Genomic DNA, 26,154 nt, shown 5'->3' on the forward strand with positions numbered 1-26,154 from the left:
TGGCTCAACTTACCCCAGTCCGAACTTAGTGCAATAATTTTGTATCCACACATTTATTATGCATCCATCATATAAAAGACTATGACAAGAATGAAGATCCATACCTGGACTAATAATGTTGTCTTTATTATATTTAAAGACGTGTGTGTTCATAAAGCACTTATCTATTTCACACACTTTTTTACTTTTTTGGCTGAAATTCATATTTTTCCCTCTAAAAAACTACTTTTTGTTTCAAAGTTGAAAACAATGTGGTGGGGTTTGGGGTTATGTTATGGGTCATCAATATATGACACCACCACAATGTCTGACTCATTCATTATTGGCCTGGGGCTGGTGGCTCAACTTGCCCCTATGCTCAACTTACCCCGCCTTCCCCTACAAAATGTATGCGGGAAGAACCAGAATGTCAATTTCTTATTTCAAGTCTTTTCACTTGCTAATTCTCTATAAATAATATCATCTAAAAGTAAAAGAACTGTCATTGGAATTTGCACCTTTCTGCCTGCATATCAATGACTTTTCAATTTAAAAAAAATATTATACATCACCAGAAGAATTACCATGGCTCAACTTGCCCCATGTTGGCTGGCTCAAAGTACCCCAGTCCGAACTTAATGCGATATTTCACATCCACACATTTTTTATGCATCCATCATGTAAAAGACTATGCCAAAACTGAAGATCCATACCTGGACTAAAAATATTGTTCTTATTTCTTTATTATTCAATTCAATTCAATTCTTTTATTTCATTTCCATACAAAACATAATACAAAGTAATATAAAACAATACAAATCAAATACAATTTTACAGAAGGGCATTCTTACTCCGTAAAAAAAACCAGTATAATATAGAGCATAAATGGATATGGAAATGAGGGGGATCCACTAAAAAGCAAAGCTTGTAAAATTGTGGATCCCCCTTGGAAAAGAAGAAATTATAGTCGACTTACTATATGCGTACATGCATGTATTACAGGAAAGAAAAAGAGAAAAAGAAATCATATTGACGGAAACATAATAACTGAACAAATGCAAAGCTTTTCACACAAAGAGGTCTTCGTTGTAAAGGATATGTTGCGCAAGACAGGAAAAAAAAACAGAGAGAGGGGATGACAAGACGTAGAAGACAAGACAAAACAAGAGACAGGACAGTACAAGACAACTAATTTTTAAAAAGGAGTAAAACTAAGAATGGGAAAGGGCTGACCATGAACCAGCTTGATCTGGTGAAATAACAAAGGATATGACTGGACAATATAGATGAAAAAAGATAAAATAAAAGTGAAAAATGTAAGGATTATAATCAAGATAATGAAGTGTTAGTTCCGTTGCGAAGAATTATAGGAATTAAGCAGGATACGTTTGAGTTTACGTTTGAATGAATTCAAGGAGACACTGTCTTTAACATTATTATTATATTTAAAGACGTGTGTGGGTTAAAAGCAGTGATCTATTTTACACCTTTTTGTTACTTTTTTGGCTGAAATTTTTATTTTTCCCTCTAAAAAAGTACTTTTTGTTTCAATGATCGAAAACAATGTGGTTGGGTAAAGGGTTATGTAATGGGTCATCAATACATGACACCACCACAATGACTGACCAAAGAGCAAGTTCCTTGGTCTGACTCATTAATGATTGGCCTGGGGTGGCGGCTCAACTTGCCCCTATGCTCAACTTACCCCGCCTTAATTCCCTTACATATTAAAATAAAGGAACGATCCTAATGATTATCATACAACATAATCATTCTTGTTCTACATTTCCCTAAATATAATCGTGCATTAGAAATAAAGAAATTGCTTACATGAAAAAGACAAAACACAACAACACTTTTCCAGGAATAATGGAAATTTCTTCTCGTTTGAGAAGTTAATTTGATATATAGTTTGAGAGTTAGTGTACTTTCTAGTTGACCTAGATGTCCCTGCCAATCTCTTTGGCAGCGAAAACCCTGTTTATTTCCACCTGGGATTTCCACTATGGGCAAAAATTATAATCAGACATGCCAGACGTTCTTCATCAGTTCATGGTCATTCCAAAACATCAATAGGCCTACTCCTGTCTGTTTCATTCTACTTTCCCACCAGCTCAGCATCCATTCATCGAATAACGGTGACAATATTACACTCTTACAACTGCCCTTGTCTGATAGGGCAGAGGGTTCCTTGAGAATCCGAGAATACCCTCAAAAGAGAGGGTAGGTGAGCCGTCAGGTTTCTGGAAGGTGAATCGTTGAAGGAGACTGGTAAAACCCAAGAATGTCTCCATCCGTGCAAGCTGTTCTCCAAGACACACGCGGCGACCTAAGGGTTGATTAAGAGTTGGAAAGCAGATAAGTTAAGATAACATAACAATTCAACGTGAGATAAAGACCACTATTTAAATTATGGGTCACGAAAGTGACCAATTAAACTAGATGCCGTTCTCTGAAAATTACCATAATCCATCGGTGACCAGTTAGCCTTGACCAATCAAATTTTTACTTTAAATCTGGTTTCTTCGGAAATTTTGGTATCTCAGTCCATGGACCTATTACGAAATTGGTCCATGCTCAGTCTAAAGGAATTTGTTGAATGGCGTCTGTAGATCTGACCATGCAGCCAATCTCTTGAAACGTGTGGCGACTAGGAATGGTTCGATCAACATTACCGGTTCCGAAGAAAATGAGCTCCTCCCTGTTGATGAGATCTCCATCTGCAGTCAAAAACCTTTCCGGTTTAAAGTCACCGGGGTCCGTCCACAGATCCTTGCTGTTCAGAACCTCGTAGATGTTAGACACAATAATGGCGCCCTTTGGGATGGTATAGCCTCTGATGTTGGTGTCCGCAGCAGCCACGTGAGGCACACCTAGCGGCGCTATCGAACCCATGCGCTGGACCTTAGAAGGAACAGATTTTGGAAAATATGGGACAGAATTAACCTTGAAATTTTTAGTTTAATGATTTATTTGTATCCATGCCTCGTTTATCTAATACAGGGGCTGATCCAGCTTTCGCAAATGGGGGGGGGGGGTCGGGCCCACATTTCCCCTCATATTTTCCCCGATCGGCCGCTCAAAGTTGATTTTTTCTTTCTTTTTAAGGGGTAGTCCTAACAGTCACTTCATAGCTATTCTCACAAAACATAAATAAATAGCAATCTCAAAGGGCATAGTGCGAGCACGAAGCTCAAGCTAATTTTTCTTTTAATGAAATTTCTTTTTGTCGGATGAAAATATTGATGAAACGCTCCCCTGGTCTCTAATGCGCTCTTAGGTGTAACACCACAAACAATATTATACCATGTTATACGGACTCATCAAATGCGAATATATGTTTGTATGTAGAAAAGTTCTCTGCTTAAAAGTGTTTCTCTCGCGTCCCCCCTCAAAAAAAAAAATAATGAAAAAAATCGGATTTATCATGCATGTGGTTAGTAATTTCCATGATAATTACATGTAATTCTTATTTTCCCATGATTCTATTTACGCATAAATTGTAGTCGAATCGACTCGAGTTTCTTTAGGGTCCCTATTACCTACATGTATTGTAAGCGATACTTCAGATATTACCTCTGATAAAACAGCATTGGTGCAGGGTAGGTCTTTCATATCATCGAGTCTTGGGGTACGCTCTCTGCCAACCACGTGATCAAGTTCATCTTGAACACGTGATTGAACCTCCGGGTAGGCCATCATGAAGAGAATGCACCACTTTAAGGTAGTAGTTGTTGTTTCAGACCCTGCATAGAAGAGGTCGTTGATGCAACCGATCAGTTGTAGTTTACTGAATGAAGAAGAAATGTCCTGAACAAAAAAAAAGTGAAATAACAAACATCTGAAATCACAACATGAAACTGGTGTGAGCAACTAAGAAATCTTCCCCACCCACTACACACCCTTAAGCACGAACACGCATACGCGCGCACCCAAATATGCACTCTCGCAGAATCACACACACACACTTATTTTTTTTAAAACAAGTGCACACCTAGTTACCAATAATGCATGAAGCATTTCCATAGTTTTGAAAGCAGGAAAAAAAAGAGCATTGTAGAAAAAATTCCTTGCTCACGGGCATAGGTGCCGCGGCCGGGGATCGAACCCCGGACTTTCGATGTATATAGCCAGACGCCTTAGACCACTCGGCCATGGCACCTCCACACACATACCCTTACACACACTCACCCACGGATTTCCTTGCTCTCTCCCTCAACCACACACGCACATCACCATACCATCGCACTAACACACTGTAAAAACTGTAGTGTTAAAACTGACACCAATTGGTGTGAATAGAGGACCACACCCTGAGGTGTTAAAATTACACCCTATAAAGATTGAACATAACACTAAAGAGTGTAAATGTAACAACCAAAGGTGTTGTAATAATACATATCGGTGTAAAACTTACACCACCAATTTAACACCGCTGTATAATAACTGGTGTGGTCCTCTATGTACACCGGTTAACACCACAGTTTTTGCTGTGCATAAGCAAGATCTTTTTACACAAGGTTTGATTACACACAGACCATTCTACATCCTCTCGCATATCATACCCTTTGGAAATTTTAAACCCAACACTGTATTGTTTATATTTACTATTTTTTGTGGTGAAGGGGGGGGTGGTTGAAGAGTATGTAAATGACGGGCTTTGAAACGGCCATGCTTGAGTTCATTCATAAATGTCAGTTGATCTCTCTTAGTTTAAATTTGGACTGAAAATATTATATAATATAAAATATTTATAATTTCTTTGTTGTAAAAATAGCACTTCCTTGCCCAAATAGGTTTATTTTTATTTTGTTTCACCTTTTTTTAAATGCCCTTTTTCCGGGGGGGGGGGGGGGGTTATGGCGGGATGATAGGTACATTGAGCCAATATTCACAACAAACAACCCGAGGAACAGTGTATCGCTTATGACAACATGTATGCGTAGACGTGATAAAAGGCGGTTATCCATAACGAGTGTGGGACATACTCTCAACTCTTTCCCCATACTTTTTTGTTTGTGTGTGTATGTGGGTGTGTTTGTGTGGGTGAAAATGTTATTCGACCATAGGTTAAGAATTGTTGACATGAGAGGTAACAATTAATAATCATGATAAACCGGATGAACTATCTACTGAAATGTATACCTTAGTTTCCTCCAACTTATTAAGGTACTGGTCGATGAAATCCTTCGGATTCGTTTGATTCCAGTTACGTTCATGGGATTCAATTTGAGAATCGATGAAGGCATTCAAAGCCCGGATATTATCAGTCATAGTTTTCACTATACCGAATGGTATCCGGGAAATGCCAGGAATTGGAAGAAACAAAATAGCTCCGCCCCCTCCTGCCAACTCGGCGTTCTTGTTAATTATGTGCAAAAGCTACAAGAAGGAAAGAACGATATGTTGAAATCATTCATATACCGAACGAACAGAAGAAAAAAAGGACAACAAAATGGTGCAAATATATCATTTTTGGCATTGGGGAGGGGAGGGGTGGATTACTTGTTGGCTATAGCTCTAAAAGCTGAATTCCCGCTTTTAAATTGCCTAAATATGTATATATAAAGTATATAGGCGTAAATAATTGACTAACAAAACCTTTGTTCTCTGACAAAACATTCAAATAAATAGACAAATATGTGGATATATCATCGAATGAATTAATTAATGAAGAAGCAATTTGATATGGCAATGATTAAATACATTCATAAAGACACTGATGCATACATAAATGCATTTATTCGAAAATACCTGTGATGTTATATATCTTCTCAGATTCCTCTCCTCCGAAAAAGAGCTGACCGATTGTCCATATCGCTTAGCTCACCTTTTTGAATTCGATATCTCCATACTTGTACTGCGTGCCGAAGATGATAGTGCTGGTAATGTTTGAAACAGCTTGCATGAGGAGAGTACCAGGATCAAACGGAGCCCCTTTCTTTTCTTCGATGGCGGAACTCAGCTGAGACATCTCGGCTGAGACAGTATCTTCGTAACTCTTCTTGCCAACTCCCAGACTCCGGAATGTCGAATATCCGAACTTCCGCTGCTCCTTCCAAGTTTCCCCACTGGAAAAAGCAATACCTACAGTCGATAGAAAAAAGATTTCAATCATTATCGAAGAACTAGGATATTACCTTAAGTTTTAGTCTATTGGTGATCAGGTTATACTTCCGAAACACGTGAATTGCCGATACCTCGATGTTCGTTAATCCGAAAACGTAAAAGGGTTCGTAAATCCGAACATTCGTGGTGTTATTTCGAAGGTTTGATAATCCGAAAACGAAATAAGGTTCGATGTTCCGAAGGTTCGTTAATCCGAAAACGAAATAAGGTTCGTTGTTCCGAAGGTTCGTTAATCCGAAATCGAAATAAGGTTCGTTCCGAAGGTTCGTTAATCCGAAAACGAAATAAGGTTCGTTTCGTTTTCGGAATAACACACCTTCGGAATTACGAACCTCCTTTCGTTTTCGGACTAACGGACCTTCGGAATTATGAACCTTCGGAAATACGAACCTTCAAAATAACGAACATTCGGAATAACGAAGCTTCGGAATTACGAATGTATGCGGGTGATCAAGCTGATGAAATGGATCAATATGGAGGAGGCTCTATTCTGATACGCTTTGAGACGATTGAAGTGTAGTGTTTGTTTTGTTCTCACTAAATGATAAGGACATTGTAGAAGTCAATTTGTATTTTAGTTTGTATAGTCGTCTTTTAATCTGTATTTTCTTTTCTCTATGTTTTTTTTGTCTCCTTCACTTTCAATACTTGGAAAAAAAATATGGTGGTCGCCTCCTCCCCTGGTACCGCCCCGATGATTGTAGGTTTATCAGATAGGCCTATTAAAATAAAGTAACTTTTTGGTATTATCATAGTGGTATTTTTCACATATAGTTGAAAGATCTAGAATTTTTTATTTACTCTTATGAGTGTTAGAAGCTCTTCACAAATACCAAATCTCTATGCAGGTTTGACAGTACTTATCCATGGAGCCGAAATGAAAACTTTGCATACCGCAGTTTTTTAATCCAAGTATTTCCTGAAGAAGTCGACTCTGAAGTCGATCTTGAAGATCAGGATGTCGGAAGGCCTCTACGATGACTGAATGAGAGTTGAGGATGACGATCGTTTTGGTACCGACGTAAAAGGATACGATCTCACCGTACTTCTTAGCCCATGAAGAGAAAAGAGCTAGAGGATCTGAACTGCCTTTGCTACTAACAAAAAAAAAACAATATTTAAAAAAGGGGGCATTACAAGTTGAAAAAGACATTTGAGCAGATGAATAAATGTCAGACAAATATGACACTAAATAGTTTATCAAAATCGGACAAGGAATTGTAGAGTTATGACATTTTAAAGATCTGAATTATTTCGGTAATACAGTTCATGCGTGTCTTCATGAATATTGAATTTTTCATTTATCAAATTGATGTCATACCCCCACTTCTTCTTTTGTATCTTTCTATATGATATTATGTTTATTGAAGATTTGTTCTCCAATAAATCGAAAAATGAATAGTGATTTAATGTGTATAAGAAAATCATTGTTACAACTCATTTTGTTACAAGGTAGATATGTCATACACACAAAGGGACCGTGGGATATGACATCATCAACACACCTCTTGCATATTCATGACGGCGTGCATATAATTTTTTTCACAAAACATTGCAAACTGAAAACTTCAATAAAATCCTTATTCGTTATCAGATTTTGATGAAATTTTCAGCATTTTCCTTTCTGAATTTAACTATTTATTCAAACATTTTCAGCTCGGAGTACCCATTTATAATAATACAAAGACAAACGGAGCAAATGGTCAAATAAATTTGACTAAGAGTGACTTTTCATTTGTTATTGAGTGAATCTTTACCGTTTTTAGATTGGAATTTAGATGAAACATTAGCATAATCTCTCCAAATCCAATCCAAATTGAGTGATCACTGACGTCACTACCACGGAGAGTGAAAATCCCCCCCCCAAAAAAATATTTTTTTCTTCAAAAGAGTACGTACCTGAAGAGCTGCCAAGCCACATTGATGAAACCAGTCGGACCGGGTGGTAGATTCTTTGGTCGTGATATCAGATATTTGATGAACCAGGCAATTAGAAGACAAAGTACTCCAGAAAGCAACAGATAGCACAGTTCCATGTCTGAAAATCCAAAGTCGGCTGTTCACAGAAAACAATCGTTCACAATGACATCATAATTCCTGGTAACTACTTTTCATGTGGTAAGCATTAACTTATAGTAAAGTTAATCTCGTACGCAAGGTCGGTTTTTTTGAAATGGGGGAAAAGGAATTCTTTGTGTAATAAAAGTGTTGCCAAAAAATGGGAAACGGGACAAATATCAAACCAGGTCCTATTCATCCATCCATCCATCTATCCATATTTTATAATTCGAAACAGAAATCAGATATAGAAATCCTCTGAAAATTAATTTTGCCCAATTGATCGCAGCCACTGTGCAGTGCCAGATCGACGCTGCTCTATCTCTTAACGTTAAACACTAAACACGGTACAGCAACAACTCCCATTGTTAAACCTCTTTTGTTCTGATGCAGCCAGGGCTTGCATTCCTGACTTTCCGGTTGTGAGACGGTGCCATATACACAAACTTTTTCTAAAAGAATGTAAATTAGCTGGTAAGACCTTTTGTTTTTATTTAAGAGATAGAAATGAATGAAGAATGCCCTCTGGTTGCGTTTCAAAGTGTGTTCCAGTTACCGTTTTATTTGGCCCATACATCAGTCTCTTTATTTAATTATTGATTTAAATGACATTCATTAGCATATTATGACATTATCTGAAGGAGGGGGTACTAGATTGACGGCCCGATTATAGAATATACTTTCCATCCTTTCACACGGTAAAAATATCGTAATTTGAATGATGATCCCACTAAGAAAAGGCTAATGAAGAATAGTTAGCACGTGTGGAACAAAACTAGAACATGATTAAGACCTCGAACGCTAATCACAGCCAAGATTGCGATCGAAATCATTATTACAATGATTCAAGATTCACGCGTGAAAAGTCGTTTTGTTAGCTTATCGATGGTTGATTTCTTGTTCATTGTCCACTTAGGGGGTTTTGCAAGAAAATATTTGCAATCAATTGCAAGTATTCTATTGCAAGCTAACAATTGATAGATCAATTTCAACTGTAGCAACTAGCAAGTCCAATTACACTGCTTGTTTCTTCAAACAGATAAGAAATCAATTGCAAAATCACAATTAATTTCACAATATATTATTCAGTTAGAGACCAAAAATATACTTGCAATTGATCGCAAGTTTCTTGCACCCCCCCCATAGAGAGTTTCTACTTCGCGACGCATGACTGATTTAAGAACACTGTTAGTGTAATGAAGATGCCCGTCAAAATGACAAAGAATAGCTGGGACGTCTATGTGAAAAATTGATTTACTGGAACAGCAGTTTCGGCCGAAACTTCAGAGCTGACGAAAAATTGCAAATATGTCGTTTTTCAAGAGTCCAGGGCAAAACTTCTATTTGTATTCACATATTCGACAATGACTTCTTTGTTGTCATAAGAAGCATTTGACAATACCCAATCTATGCTTTTGAATCCGTCAGTGCGTCGCGATACGACGCGCCATGGCGCGAAAACTGCCTAATATGACTTTCTGTACGCGGCTTTCCCCTAAGCCTAAGGTACATGCAATCAGAACCCTTTACACGTGAATCTTAAATCATCATTGTAATGATTACCGTCATTTGAATCAAATTTATGGAATTCACCTCCAGAGTAGAATTTGCATTCGTGATTGTGGTTAGCGTTCACTTGCTAAAAATTCGTCATTACTTTTTTTTCACTGGAATCATCATTCAAATTACACCCTTTTTTACCGTGTGAAAGGGCTGTTAGTGTAGCCAATTCGCTTTAAGTGGCTTAAATTTTTTTTCGCGAATTCTTCAGAATTGCGCTTGCCTAACAAAGCAATACGCGTCTTTGCAGCCCATTGAAGACAAAGTGGTTGAATTCAGGACTCTCGGATTAATGCATCTACAACTTTGGGCGCAAATTTCGGTGACCCGCCATCTAAATCGGTGACGCTTATAATCACCCCTCCAAGAAATGAAGATGTGGTCCTAAAGATTAATGATGATCCATCAGTATGCAAATATTCCACGAGCTACGCACTGTCGGGCAACCTTTCACACCAGTAAGATCAGCAAAGGTAAAAAAAGAATGCATATAATATGGACGTAAGATGTCGACAATAGACAGTTGATATTTGATTCAATTTTAAAAACAAATATAAAAATCGATACCATATTCAATACTAGTATAGTGGCCGCGATCAGAAGAAGCACAAATAATAGCTTATAAAATATGACTCCAGAGTGAAATCTCACAAAAAATAAATCTCAGTGAATAAATGGGGAGGGGGAGCAGTTGCTCCGAGCGCTAATGTCAGGGACACGGAAAGCCTACCCTACCCTCACGCACACACCCTCTGAGATACACACCAACAACCCCACACACGTACCACATCTCCAACGAGTCTTTTTTGTTGTTCTTTCCCAGGCACTTGCTCTTGACATAAAAATGATCGGCAAGTACTTACCTTCTCTGTGAAAAAACTATCCAAAGTTACCTGGAAACATAAATAGAACCGTACAAGCTAATTAACCTAATCGACCAATTAATAGTACGTCAATCTCATCTCCGGTGATTATTACGGATATCATTGCCCGAGCGCGCCTCCTCTTGTCCTGCAATATGAATTATGAATGACTGACACCGAAATTATGCGACTTATGAAAGAGGTACAAAGTCCAATTCCGCTCGTTATGAAACAGGGGAAATAACTCCCCAAAGGACGATATTAAGGTCAGAGTTTTCGCTGTGAAAGCGAATAAATTCATGCCATCGTCGTTGACAAAGAAGACGGCTGCGAAAAAAAAGGATAGGAAGGAGGAGAAATTTAAATCGAAAAGAGAGATTATACATGGAAAAGAAAGGAAAGATAAAGGAGAATAAATCTTCGAAATTACATGTACAGGCCCATTAGTTATTGAAATTAAGTTTAAAGATCAATCATGTTTTAAGCTTAATCTGTAGCACCTTTGTATGTTCATTATGCACTTTCTCGTGTTATAATCATCATTGTAATCCAAAACAAAGTATTCATATTGTGCCTTGTGAATATGCATCAAGAAAGAGATAAATATTTATAATTGTCGCGAAGGATAATCATTGTTTGAAATTAAATGGTTTTCTTAAAGGCCCCCAAAAATCAATTTTGTATTGAAAATTTGCCTAGAGTATGCCTTTTCTCGTCGGCAATAAATTACGTCTTGGTGAAGTTTTGCAAGAAAATTAAAAAGAGGGGAAGAGTAAAAAAAAACAACAACCGGGCACAACCAAGCCAATTAAGGAAAGGAGATCTCTCTTTGAAGCAAAATCGAAGACATTCTGATCGGGAGCTGGAAGACATCACGTCAACAATAATATTGGGTAAATATCTCCGGCGGACAGTATGACCCGATCGCGTACATTGGTGGTACGACGAGTTTAGGGAGGAAGTATATATTTTTGCCTGCCCCCCCTGGATCCGCCAATGGTATTATCGATATTTTACAACAAATTTTCACCTTTATTTTTCAGAGACTGAAACCAGCTGGGCTCCGATGTACTTTGACCTAATTTTTGTCTACAATGTTCCGAATCTGCCATGTCCCTAGCATGCTAAAATAGCAAACTCCTTTGTGAATTAGTTGTAGACTACTGTAACAATAATTTCCTTTGACAGAAATAAAGATACCATTTGTTTTATTTTTTCTATTATTCATATCTATATTTTTGCATTGTTTTTTCAATATAAACTTATTTCAGCTATTCATATATTTATAATAATTATTTTCCATATATATATTTATTTTGATAAATATTTATAATTATCATCACCATCATCATCGTCGTCGTCATCATCATCATCATCAATATCATTATCACCATCATCATCATCATCATCACCATCATCAGCATGCTAAAATAGCAAACTCCTTTGTGAATTAGTTGTAGACTACTGTAACAATAATTTCCTGTGACAGAAATAAAGATACCATTTGTTTTATTTTTTCTATTATTCATATCTATATTTTTGCATTGTTTTTTCAATATAAACTTATTTCAGCTATTCATATATTTATAATAATTATTTTCCATATATATATTTATTTTGATTAATATTTATAATTATCATCACCATCATCATCGTCGTCGTCATCATCATCTTCATCAATATCATTATCACCATCATCATCATCATCATCACCATCATCAGCATGCTAAAATAGCAAACTCCTTTGTGAATTAGTTGTAGACTACTGTAACAATAATTTCTTGTGACAGAAATAAAGATACTGTTTTTTTTTTTCTATTATTCATATTTATATTTTTGCATTGTTTTTTCAATATAAACTTTTTGCAGCTATTCATGTATTTATATTAATTATTTTCTTTATATATATTTATTTTGATTAATATTTATAATTATCATCATCATCATCATCGTCGTCGTCATCATCATCATCATCATCAATATCATTATCACCATCATCATCATCACCATCATCATCGTCGTCATCATCATCGATATCATTATCACTATCATCATCATCATCATTACCTTCAGAATCATCTTATTTTATGTGTCAGTGATGGTAATGGTTCTTACTAATGTTATTGTCAATACCCTTGTAACATATACTAGACAAAGGATAATTCCTTGTTAATAATGGTATCAAATACAATTGGAAGTCCAATATTCAGATAAAGATAAGACACATCAATGATTACTGAATCACTATGTAAATTTCATCCCTAAACTTTATTAAATGCAACAAATGTTCAATATCTTTATACATGCTTGTGTATACAATTTTTAAATTTTACATGTTCTGTGATATTTACAAATCTTACATACATTGGGAGGACCAAAAAGTCGCCCATTTCTACAATCAATATAGCAGTAATAAACATGAATGCAAAAGACTTCATGTAAATGTAAATGTATATGTAATAAAAGTCTATATGAGAACTGTAATGATTTTTTTTGCAGTTATATTCACTGAAATAATTAGGTTACAATACACAACAAAATCAAGCAAAGAACATGTATAAGCAAAACTGCCAATCACAGAAAGGACCAATGGGCTACAATAAAAGAACAGAAGATACGAGTTTTAAACTAAGGGGAAAAGGGGCCCAAAAATGGGAAAACATTGATAAATTGTAAATATAGGTCAGAATGAATTCTATTGCTCACCCATTTTTACAGACTAGACTTAATGGGTCTATTCCACTGGAATAATAGAAAATTACCTAACAATATCAAACACAGCTCAGAGAGTCAAAGTATATTTGGGAAAGTAATCCGTCACTTGTCCTGTTGGAAAATTTGTTGGTTGAAGGTTTAGTCATCTGGAGAAAGGTTGTCTTGGTGAACGTTTTTCTCTCAATGTCAAAGTAAAAGATACGGAAGTCTTAAAAAAAGAAAAAATGAGTTGTCAATGTGTCAAGTCTGTCCGTAAATATTACGGGATAGATTTGTTGTTTCCCCAAGTAAACTGTCTCAATGCTGGAAAGGTATCCTAAAAGTAACGTCCCAGTGGAAAGTTGTCTTTATAGTATTGTAGTTTTTGTTCTCCAGTGGAATGGTCGTCCGTCCAGGGATTGACCAGAATTGGTACATCGAAGGTCTGTCCTGTTCAGTTGAAGTCTTTGTCCTATTGTAAAATTTAGTTTCAAGTTCGAGTAAAATTTGTCCAAGGAAGGTCATCGTGGAGAAGGAAGGTTATCATTGAGACTACTTGCCACGTTTGAAGATTTGCCAAATACTGTCCTGGAAACAAGCCGTCCGAATAAAGGTTATTAAACAGATAAAAGCTCCATGGTAAAAGTCTGTTCAGAAATACACTAGGCCGGAAGAGGGTGAACAGTACAGTCCTAGCAGAACTCTATACTGGAATAGTTGAGTATATAATAACCTTACTTCCGAATTTCTCTATCATGTCTATGTCTGGTAATCTGTCCTGTTTGAGGATTGTCCATAATTGGTAACCAGGTAAGTTGCTGAAATGTTAAAGTTGTCTTCAAAGTGGAACAATATAAAAGTGAAAGTTTTCTCCAATAATACCCACAAGGTAATTTTGTCTTATATTGGAAGTTTGTCCAGTAATTGCAGCTACCAAAACAGCACGGTAGTCCAACACCAGGTTTGTTGTCCAAGATCCTATCGGTATTTTGTCCAAAATATAGTGGAGTTCATGCCAGTTTGTCTGAACCAATGCTCTTAAGTCGTTCTTCTCAACTCCCTGGTAATATTCCAAAACGACCAAATAGTTTATCTCCATTAATATTTGTTCAGTAGATTTCAGTTCTAGCATAAGCAATCACATTTATATTTATAAAGAATATTTCACCGAACTGCAGTCATAATTGGGATAACTATTCAAATATATGATCGATAGTGGGTTTTTCCTTCAATTTTTTATGGTGTCCTAAGGATGGGGAAATAAACCAAATAGTTATCAGTAGGTGTACTGTATATTTTCGATCCCATCATTGTCCAAAGTAGTCTCTCTAGCGATACTTTAAGTACAGTAGAAACTGTTCCAAGGTTAAACCAATAACTTAAGCCCCTGCACGATTGGTTGTTCCTTTGAACTCAGTTGGCTACATCCAACTAGTGTCTGGGGTTGAAGTCAAAAGTCAGAAATTCATTACAAAAGCCTGTTATTCCTGTCAATCCCAATGTTGACCATTGGAGGATTTTGTCAAGAGTTTGCTTGTCCACGTAACTTTGAAAGTGACTCATGAGCTACAGTATTTTTATTGAATTGTTGGTCTCTGGATCAATTATTCCTATGGATATCAGGGAATATGTCTAAGGTCTAAGGTGTGGCTTGTCTGAGGAGAGTAGTTCTGAGGTTGGTTGTTCAAGGCAGAATTAGTCTGCTCATAGTTGTCCCTATTAAACATGGAGCTTACATCCATGAAATATTAGATTACGTTTCCTAGTATAGTACTATTGTCCTAGGATACTTTATATTTAAAGTGGACAACAAAGTTTCCATCACGGTTGACCAAAGGTAATTCTCATGGTGAGGACATGGTAGTCATTGTTCATTACCTTAATTTGCAGGAAAATACGGGATTTTTTCCAAGGATTGTAGAGGAGTGTCCAAGTATCTTCAGATTACTGTCAGGGAAGTTGTCCTACAATGTCTTTGTCCGACTTTGTCCTACAATTTACAAGTGCTTTTATGAAACTTCAGGAACGGTAGATGTCGGTCCTGTAGTTATGTCTTGGTAGCTACCAGAACTCTATTCCATGTCATTGTCTGTCTATGAAGGGGTCAATCATGGTCTGAGGGTCGTTGGGTAAGTTTGTCTGTGAATTATTGTAAAGGGTTAGCTTCTTCAAGCAGTGTTATGTAGGTATTAACCCGTTGCATACTGATCCGTGTACAATTCCTGTGGAAGTCAAGGTCAGGTCAAGGTAGTTTAATTAGTTTATCCTCAGGGTAGATTTGTCTATGAATACAAGTTAGATCAGGGCCCTATCTTACAAAGAGTTACGATTGATCCAATCAATCTCAAGTATATGGAAATCCATCAATGTCATAATTTTTCTTTAAGAAATTTGCTTGGTGTCCTAAGAAAACAAAGAGAAGCATACTGAATTGTCAAGAAAACAGTGAATGTAATTGAATATATATCATTTCTAGACAATATTTTGAACAAACATGTATTTTAGATGTTGACATTGCTGGCTTTCCATAGTTACGATTGAATGGATCGATCATAAGATGGGGCCCTGGAAATAATTGTTCCATAGTGGTTAATGTTATTGGTCAAACCATTAGTAGTCTAGTTTAGTCCAATGTATCACTGTCTTTTGTCATAGAAATCGATCAGTCATATTGTCATCTACTTAAACAGGCCTATAACAATGCATAAATGTGAAGAAAAAAAAGCTTATGGATATTACAATACAAATATATAATTTTATAGGATAATTTCAAAGTGTAAACCTTTCTACTTTGATCCGCACTGTATAAGTATATGTATACATAAATTTCATCAATGCTATCAAGTTATACCTCTTTTGGGGAAGGGCAAGATAAATAAATTGGAAGGCAATAATATACTCCATAAAATTGATAAAATTATACAGGAAAGTTTTAGATTCAATCTTAAATGTTATGGCAGTATACGCATGAAATTATGTAAACTATTAAGTGCACAAAAGAATATGGTCTTATAATTATTTCCCTAACACAAAATCAAATTAGTTGAAAATAACACCAACTTTCCACTTATTGACTGGATATAAATTAATAATTTTATTCTAACAAAATCACCTAAACAAGGTATCAAAATACCTGATTTTTCATCTACAATACAATGTATAGAGAGTAAGTCAATAGGGTCTTAACATAATTATAACAACTGAAGACTCAAAAATTATATTGTACAAATATTATTACAAATATGCCCACTTTCAATCCAGTTGTCTCCTTGTAATACGCTACACAACTGTTAACACACAAATATCAGTTAAAATATGAAAATAAAATCTAGTACAAATCATTATGATAAAGAAACAGATAAATACAAAATCTATTTGAACATTGTCAGTCCAGTAATATTAGGGGGAAAACAAATATACATGTAGCTCTTGGGATAAACAACAAAAGTTGAGGAAATAAACTCTCATATTAAATATCACAAAATGAAAAATCATTTATCAGTATTCAGCAGCAGTAAATAAAGTAAATACATTGCACATATTCTCAATCAATTAATAAATTATACTAAAAATATATATATTTTTGTCATCATTGACACAATAATGATATATAAACACAAAAGATACATGATTGTAAATTGATGAATTCTGCATTATTACCTTTACCCTCAAATGAAATTGGCAAAGACCACACATGTATAGTAACTAAAAGTCAATCTCATCAATAAATAAACTGAAACATTGTATTTCCTTTCTTGGCAGTAATATTCATAGTAATAAACTATATAAATCAATTTTTAATGGTAAAAAAGTACATATGAACCTACAATTTCAATTTCAAAAGCCCTTAATACAAATACACAATCATGATGATTGCAGAACAATCTGTAAACTATCATGCACAAGTCAGTTGCATAAATATTAAATTTAAATTACACTCAATGTTTCAATGAAATCTTGGCAGTCATGTCTATTGTAAAAAATAACAAAATTTATTTTACTGTTAAAAAGTACACCCAAATCCACAATTATAATTTCATTGGAAAATACAAGCAATTCAGTAACACAAAGAAACATTGAAAAACACTGTATGTTGACATATTAAAGGAACAAAGAGAAAAATAATCAAACAACATTCTAAAACAAACATTCAACATGAATTTAAGTAACATACAAAGAACTAAGTAAAGAATAACACTCAGTAATTAAATTTTGAGTATATTTGTGAATATAAAGTATAAACAATATTCAATTAATCATGTGCAGAACTAATTCATGTACCACATTGTTACAGACATATTACCAGAAAAAGAGAACGTTATCCCCTCTCTCTCTCTCCTACACTCTCTTCTACTCTCTCCCTCTCCCTTTCTCTCTCTCTCTCTCCCTACGCTGGTGATGAAAGAGAAGGGGTCTTCACACTTTCACAGTTGTCATAATATTAATCTTATTCCTACTATCATAGATATGACAAATTGAAAGTTGAAAACAAAACAATTTAACTGAAATGAATTGAGTTGGATTAAATCTTGCTATACCCTTCTCATTTTGATACAGGGAATGTGCCATTCAAATGCCTCTCACCCGCAAATAGCAGTCCCGCTTGACCTTCGGAACTTCTGTTTCTGTCAGATATGTCTTCAATTCGCTCAACCTCTTGTACAGAAAATGCAGCTTGATAGAACAGTACTAAAGAATGTCTCAAAATAAAATCAAAAGGGTACACCACTGAGGTAAAGCTGGCTTGATTTTAGTTCTATAACTTCTACTGTACAGTCTCGTGCACAATGAGTCTTGTGTATACATCATTGATATCATCTGAAATCTAGACCTGTTCATGGAGGAATAGCAAGGAAAGGCACCAGCATGTATTATTTATCAAAACCTTGTATAAAATTGCAAGTGACGGGTCACTCTTTCCTCAAACATTTAGCATGAAGTAGACTCTCTGACTTGATCGTTTCTTTCTATCCAAAGACCAACTCTCAAGAGACTGATCCCACGGATCTAGGAATGCTTCTTCTTGGATGACTTCCTGTGGGAGTCCTGTAGCTTCACCCTTAATGCTTGGGAGATCAGCCAGAGAGAACAAAGAACCTGTACTATGTCGATGTTCAAGCGGTGGCTTGACTCTGCATTTCCTTCTAGTTGTCACACTGTACTTGTCTTCCAAATGTCCTTCTAGAGATGTGGTGCCTTTGGGAGGACTAGGGTCCCTTGCAGTAGGGGACGACATTGGTGGGATACTTGCCAAGGAATGCACTAACCCAGGTGATAGGATTCCTGAGGGAAATACCTCTTTGTGGCCATTCTCACTGATGGGCCCTGATTGCCCGCTCACTGCAAATGATTCATCGTTAAACTTGAACTTAGATGGATTGTTATTGTTGGAAGGCGATTGCGGAAAATTAATATCAAACGATGTTTCAAGACTTTTACTCTTTTGGAGTACTTTGGCTCTTTTTTCTGCAACAAGAGCTCTATAGTGCTGTGGCTTGGGAGGGACTGGAGGTTTTTCTTTAGAGCCCTGTTTTACTAGCTGCGCCTTGACTTTTGGACTTTTAGGAGGGACTGGAGGCTTGGCCAGCGGCTTTGTAAGTTGTAGAGGAGTAGGAATGAGCTCGACCACAGTCTCTTGGGATGAGCCACTTGTTGTTGAATCATAATCTGAATCAGAATCACTGTAGGTGTATGCAGACATCTGGCGAGGGATCGGACCCAAGAACCTGACTGAAATGGCACTTCCTATCAGGGGTCTCGCAGGAACTGGTGGTGCCTTTTTTGTACTTAAGAAATCACTCCTGCCACTTTGTGAATCTGCAGGTACATGTAGCTTCTCAGGCCTAGCAAATGCAATGTTGCCGCTTTTTTCAGAGAACAGATTGATCCTACTTTTAATATCCTTCATATCCTCACTCTTTTCAGCATTGGAACTTGTGGGGCTTGTATCATCACGTTTGATAGGTGTTATTTCTTTGAATGGTGGGATGGAATGGGATGTGTAGGATGTACCTGAGGTAGTAGAACTCCTGCCATAATTTCTCCCACGAAGCAATTCATCATCCAGCACTGAACTCAATTCCTCCAAAGACTTGAACATATCATAAGAAGATTCGCTGCGAATGCTCTTGGGTCTCGCACCATCTTTGACATCATCTTCTTTTTCAACACCATGCACAGGACTTCTTTCTTCTTCATCAGTTTCTGTCTGTGAAGGAGACAGATCATGAATAACATTAGTAGGTGTGAGGACTCCATCCTGAGAAACTCTCTCTTCTTCCATAATTATTTTCCCTGTATTGTCTTCTGCATTGTCAAGCTGTTCTGGATCGGTATCAATATGTTCTGCTGCTGATGTTCCATCTTCAGAACATATTGAGGGAATACTCTCACTGCTAAAGCTGTCTTCAAGGATGTCAACTTCTTGAATAGTTTTTAGATCAGGGAGACAGATGATCGATTCTTGCTTCAGGCCAGATGGAGTTTCTTCCTTGGTATAAGAATCACACGAAAATGTCTTTGTTGGGCTACTCTCCAAAGTTTTGCCCTCTTCATCAGTGCTATCACCATCATCAAAGCTGCGATTGTATTCACTTCTAAAAGTACCTATGCTCCTGCGAGTTCCACCTAGATGGGTATGTATGGATGAAATACTGTGTCCTGTGCTAAAGGGAGTCTTGGATTCCTTATCATTAGATTCATTAGAAGTGCTTTCGAGAGGGATAACAGCCCTGCCATCAGAATGTGATATCAAATCAGCAATTTTATCAATTTCTTGGGAATCATTGTTTCCATTACCATCCACACTTCTCTGGAATTTGCCCCTTTTCTGTTTTTCAGCTTCACATGCCCCTTCACCTTCACCTGTAAAGCAAGTTTCAACCAACAGACTAGAGTCTAGGAGATTGGAGAGGTCATTGACTCCACAGTCACATCCTTGGACTATGCATATGTGACTGCTCAGGTCTCCTACATCATCACTACTATCTGGATCTTCTGAGGACGCATCTGCCAATGTTACTCTGATATCCTCAAGGTCAAGAATATTAACTGATTGTTGTTCAACATTCAACTTTGGTCCTTCTGTAAACTTCTTCTGCTTAAAACTTTGGGAATCTTTTGGCATGTCAATGGCTTGTTCATGAAAGTAGACGATTTTGTGTTTATTGCTTTCATTGCTAGTTTCCTGAGGTAGTACTGGGCAACTAAGGGGCCTTGTTGGCTGGCCATCGCGGTTCCATGGTATCAGTCTGTTGATTTTAGGCTTTTGGTCCTTCAAAGGAACTACCCTTGAAACTTCTTCAGTCTGAACTGCCTTGTCCTCTGTGGGAACAATCACAGTGGTAAGAGCACTCTCATCAACATCTTGGTCCTTCATTAATGCACAGCCATGAGTTTCATGGTCCTCTTTAAGAATCAGCCTAGTCACGAAATCAGTTGAAAGGTCAGAACTGTATGGTGAACAACTTCTATGGGTTGTCTCATTGTTAGTATATCTCTGAGCCATCTGTGATGTTTGAGATTCTTCCATGATGTCACAGAGATCTTCAAAGCTCTTACTCTCTAGTCTTGTAGGTCTTATGTCTTGATTACTGGATGACCACACCTTCTTCTTGATGCCCTTCAGGTATCCACTACCCTCACTGAACTTGCCTTCCCCATCATCCTTGAAGCTCATCTTGCTGATGTCTGGAACGCTTTGAGTCATGAACTTCTTTTTAAGTGATGATCTTATCCCTTTGCTAAATGAATCTGTTGGCTTGGCATCGAATAGTTCATACTTTTGTAGAAGCTCACTAAGAACTTTCACCAATGACTTCTTTCGAGGAATCTGACTGGAAGAAGTGGTGGTAGGTGTGACCTTACCATGTTCCGCAGGATCTACATCACAAAGCATGTCTTCTTTCACTTGTGAAATAAGGGTTGTACTCTTCAGTGGTGGTGTATCTGGTGAGAGCCCTGTGAGTGTAAGTGGTCTTGGCCTGTCATGGGTATTCCAACAATTGTCAGAATCAGGAAAATTAGATGAAGCATCCAGGGAATATGAGTCATGGTGAAGCCTTTCCAATGGTCTTGATTGCTTGCGATCACCTTCATGGAACTCTTCACTTCCAGTGTATTCTGGAGGTGTGGTTGTTACTGTTTGCACTTGCAGTTTGGCATCCTCAGTAGGATCCAATGGAACTACATCTGGAGGTGGGTCTTTAACACCATCATTTTGTAGGTTTCCTACCCTGTCAGTTGGGCCATCATTTGCATTTATCTCTTCCCTCCATCTGTTTCTTTCTTCTAAAGATTGTAATTCCCGCTCCTGTTTTGCTAGACTGGCTACAAGATCAAACATGGAATCTACAACGTTGGACAGAGAACCCATTTCTTCTTCTGTTTTACCATACTCTAAATTTTCATTTTGCTCTTGAGGCATCCAATCCAGCTCAGCTGCTGTCTGACTTGGCACTAGTTGTTCAACATAGTCTTGAGATACATCCCCTTCTTTGTCCTTTAAATACTGCATATTCTCAAGAGTATTACCTAAAGTACTTGGATTAAGCAAACCTTCATTGCTTAGATCTGAGGTATTAGTGGATGTATTGAAAAGGTCTTTCCCATTACATTCAGATAAATGACCAGGATTCCCCATGATTGATGGAAACCTACCCTCATATCCATCTCCAGGAATACTTTCTTGACCTGAACTTTGGACCAATTTATCTGGCTCTAAAGCCATCTCAACATCTCTAGATACATGTAAGTTATTATCAACTTGATCTGCAGCATGCACTATTTCATTTTGATTGTCATAGTCGCTACCCTGATCTTCCTGGAAACCGGGATTGTCAGGAATCCCACCTAATTTACTTGTACTTTCTACATTGTATTCAGAAGATTTTTCTTGTTGTAACCCTGTTTCTGTATCCTCTTTTACCATTTTCTGAATGGACTGTGAATGAAACTTTCCAGGTTCAAACTTATTTTCACCTGAGAGATCACATGATGAATTATGAATCACATGATTGGTTAATAAGTTATTGACTGCATGCTCAAATGATGTATTATTAATCACATGATCACTTGATGATTTGTTAATCACATGATCTGTTGATGAGCTATTGATCACATGATCACATGATGCATTATTGACCACATGGTCAGTTGATGATTTATTGTTTACATTATCACATGATGCATTATTAATTACATGATCAGTCATTGGAGAGTCTACCACAATCTCTTCAGCAGATCCTAGACTAGAGCAGTCTTCGGTAGAAGAACAATCATCATAGGAAACCATCCCAAAGGCTAATCTCTCCTTTGTAAAGCGGGCAGACAGAAGTGCTTCCATCTCGGTGGAGATATCATTGTTATTCATAGGAAACACAAGATCATCATCATCATCGTCATCTAATACTCTATTTAGGGTAGCAGGTGGCTTAGCATCACAGTGTTCTGAAAGGATTCCACTACCTAATTCTCCTTGAGAGTTCCTTGGACTCGAGTCCACTCCATCTCCAGAAGCAACATCCAAGGCATCCCCTGTTGATCTAAGTGGATGAACATCAAGTACTGCCGGTCTGAGGCTCAAACGACCATCTTGGATCACCTGGATGATTTGTGAGGGAGATATTCCTAGGTTGAGGATGAGCATGATCTCATTGAGTGGAACGCTCAGACTGCCATCTGCTTCTAGCTCTACGCCAACCTCACTCGTCATGATACGATCCAAAATGGCATCGCAGTCAACAGGAATCAAGTCACAGTCATCATCACCAAAAACTGGGTACGTAAAAGAAATGCAACATTATTTGAAAATTGTGATACATATCAGATTTTCAGAGGAATATATGGCATTATTAAAGTCTGCATACAAGACTAAGCGAGAAGCAAATAACTTTTAGGTTTAAACTTATATCCTAATCGGGTGTGCCTTACATCTAGATTGTTAACAGTTTCTTGTTTGGAAATCTGTAATAATTGATATTTTGAGTTGTTTTTTGCTCCCTTTGGCTTCATGCCACGCGAGTAGGTCTTGTATGGAAACTTTTTGATGCCGCAATACCTAACAATGGTTGGTAGCACATAAATCTAGAGGAAATAAAGTGAGAATACACACTACATTCATGTGATTGTGAAAACAAAAGTGGCGATATAGAGAAGACATGATGATAGCTCAATAAAGCTGAATATTAGAATCATGACAGAAAGAAGGACATCCTAACAAAAGATGAACCCACTGACTCTTAAGTAACTTTGATTCTTAAAATCAAAGTCGTCCAGAGATCACCACGTGCACTGGATTGATGCCAAAATGGTTTTAAGTTTTATCATTGTTATACAGTATTAATTTCTCAACCTTGAAAATCTAGCAATGATTATATATAGAAAAGATAATATGTAAGGACATGTTTTCAATTTTTTTAAAAATACATTCCAGATGGCATGTACAGCATGATTTTTTTTTTCTGTGCAGCATGTGAGTGGAAAATTTTGACGATAAACTAATTAATGGAAAGATATATTCAAAATGGCAGAATTCAGTATGGACATGTGATGTGGATGGAGGAAGCATATAAACAAAGTGATGAAATAAAAACTGAGACTGAAGGAAAATAGACTCAGACAGAGACCCAGGTGGATGTTTCGCAAAGCTGTTTGAAAGCTAGAACGACTTTACGAACGACTGGTGAACCTTTCTTTCACGCTAAATGATCACCAATGAACATGTAATGGGGAATATCATTAACGTAAAAGGATCACCAGTCGTTCTTAAATTCACTCGTTACTTACGAACAGCTTTATTAAAATGCTCATAAGAAGGATAATGTAAAACATAGCCACTTGAAATGAGAAAGGATGATAAAGAAAGGAAACATTGACGAAGGATAGAGACGAAACAGCCAACCCTGCAGTAAGTAGGAAACCAGCATTTGGAAGGGAGAAGGGAAGGAGAAGGAGGATATGGAATTGGAGGGAAAGATTTTTAAAAATCAAAAATCAAAAATTCATATTTTATTGTTCGAAATGAAATACTTTGAAAATTTGCTTTGCCCAATTGATCGTGGGCCCGGCAGCCGCTGTGCAGCGCCAGATCGACGATGCTCTATCCCTGTAATTGTTGAATGCCAAACAGGGTAGCAGCAACTCCCGTCTTTTAACGTCTTTTGGTATGACGCGGCCGGGGTTTGAACCCCCGACCTCCCCGTTGTGAGACGGAAGCTCTACCAACTGAGCCAACACACCGGTTGAGGTGGAGATTTGAGATTGGGTTGAGGGAACATGGAGGGGGAGAGGAGGAAGGAGGGGAGAAGAATGAAGTGGATAAGGAGGAAGAGAATTAGAAGGAGGAAGAGAATTAGGAGGAAGAGAATTAGGAGGAGGAAGGAACAAAGGAGGGGCCGGGAGGAGGTAGAGAATGAGTAGGAGGAAGGGGAGGGGTGGAGAAGTAGGAGGAAGTGGTGGAGCAAAAGTGCAGAAGATTAAATTTGCACAATTCATTTGACAAAGAAAGTATGTAGATCGAAAGAAGTGAAATAATTTAAGGTTGGTATCATGGACGACGCATTTTCCTTTTAAGAGTCAGTGAGTTCCAATTTCTTAGAATGCCAAAATAACACTCTGAACATTCTGAAACCCTTACTGAAATTAATACAAAAATATATAACAGAAACTTCACAAAAAATATTAGCTGAAAGGAAAAGAAGCAAACTAATAATATTATACACAAAAAATGGTCTGCATTTTCAACTTCAATTTAAGTCCAATCTTTGGATGTGCGTAGTTTAAGGCATGGATAGCTATATGGGAAAAAACTATCAAAAAGTAGATATTCAATTTAGTAACATATCCAATAGGTGTTTCTCATAGTTAAGATTGACTTGAAAGCAGTCTTAAGTATGATTCAATATTTACAATTAAACCAGCATTTATAGAGTGGTCCTATATACAACAATGAAACCATATATGGCAAATATATAAATTTCATGCAGAAATAAAACACGCATATTGCTCTTTTAACCAAATCAACACACCATCAGACTTAAGTTCAATGCCACAAAGGAATTTTACCTGTCATTTTGATCCTTTTGTAAGATGATGGGTTAAAACATGGAATAAAATGATGTTAAGTGATCAAAAATGTGTAGTAAATGGCAGATGTAACATACATTCAGAACCTATATCATTATAAATTTAAATGTAATACTAATATCCATTCGTTCATGGCATAACTAGTAATGCAAGATTAAACGCTTATGTAACAAAGCTTTCCAAAGCTAATCTCATGACAGTGTGAATGTGAGCAGAGTCAACAAACCTTTTGTTAACAAAATCATGTCAGTTTATTATGGGTGAAGCATTGGGCTGACATTTTATTTGTGGGCAATTCCAGAAAATGATCCACCTTTCTGTATGTCCGACCCCCATTTTTCTTAAGTGTTATTTCACTGACCAAGTCATGGTCATTTGAGAGCATTACAGACTGTCAAAGAACAAGAAATCCGAGACAGAAAATTTCATGAAGGTCTCACGTATAGGGGTCTGACATACATATTTTATGTCCTGTGACTATTGTTAGGTAGAATTTGGGTGAGGTTTAGATTCCTAATAAAGTCGTTTTGCAGTAGAGAATAAAACGAAAAGTATGTGATGATATGGATAACAGTTCATGTTGGACAGGCACTAATTGGTGGGAGGGATTGGTACATTTCTCTCCCCTCCAGTCCTAATTGTCCAATGTGTCTCCCATTCCATGAGCTTTTGTTTGGCTTTTATGAGCAGATTTTGCCATGGAACATTTTTTTGCCACAGAAAACATCATGGAAATCTAGTTGTGACACTTTTTAATGAGTCACATACGACACATAATGAACAACTC

At 37.0% G+C, this 26,154-nt stretch overlaps 2 protein-coding genes across 4 annotated transcripts in view; both read right to left on the bottom strand.

The window, feature by feature from the left end:
- Positions 1-1,365: 1,365 nt before the first annotated feature.
- LOC121428093 (cytochrome P450 2J4-like) lies at positions 1,366-10,752 on the bottom strand. Of its 2 annotated transcripts, XM_041624676.1 has the most exons (8): positions 10,590-10,752; positions 8,008-8,164; positions 7,003-7,205; positions 5,810-6,066; positions 5,125-5,361; positions 3,556-3,789; positions 2,655-2,883; positions 1,366-2,308 (listed from the first exon to the last, which is right to left on the bottom strand). In XM_041624676.1, the coding sequence occupies exons 2-8, from the start codon at positions 8,142-8,144 to the stop codon at positions 2,127-2,129; spliced, it is 1,479 nt and encodes a 492-aa protein (XP_041480610.1). In that variant the 5' UTR covers positions 8,145-8,164; positions 10,590-10,752; the 3' UTR covers positions 1,366-2,126. The 2 variants fall into 2 exon arrangements, with proteins under 2 accessions (XP_041480610.1, XP_041480611.1); XM_041624677.1 differs by lacking the exon at positions 10,590-10,752 and having other exon boundaries at positions 7,003-7,202; positions 8,008-8,345.
- A 5,473-nt stretch (positions 10,753-16,225) lies between these two features.
- The window catches only part of LOC121427179, a 71,788-nt gene continuing 61,859 nt past the window's right edge, over positions 16,226-26,154 (bottom strand). For both annotated transcript variants that reach the window (XM_041623445.1, XM_041623444.1), the window contains one exon: positions 16,226-23,057. In XM_041623445.1, the coding sequence (XP_041479379.1) occupies positions 18,205-23,057 (4,853 nt within the window). In that variant the 3' untranslated portion in view covers positions 16,226-18,204. The remainder of the gene's footprint in view (positions 23,058-26,154) is intronic.

Source organism: Lytechinus variegatus, chromosome 14, assembly GCF_018143015.1.
Source record: "Lytechinus variegatus isolate NC3 chromosome 14, Lvar_3.0, whole genome shotgun sequence".
Taxonomy (NCBI): Eukaryota; Metazoa; Echinodermata; class Echinoidea; order Temnopleuroida; family Toxopneustidae; genus Lytechinus; species Lytechinus variegatus.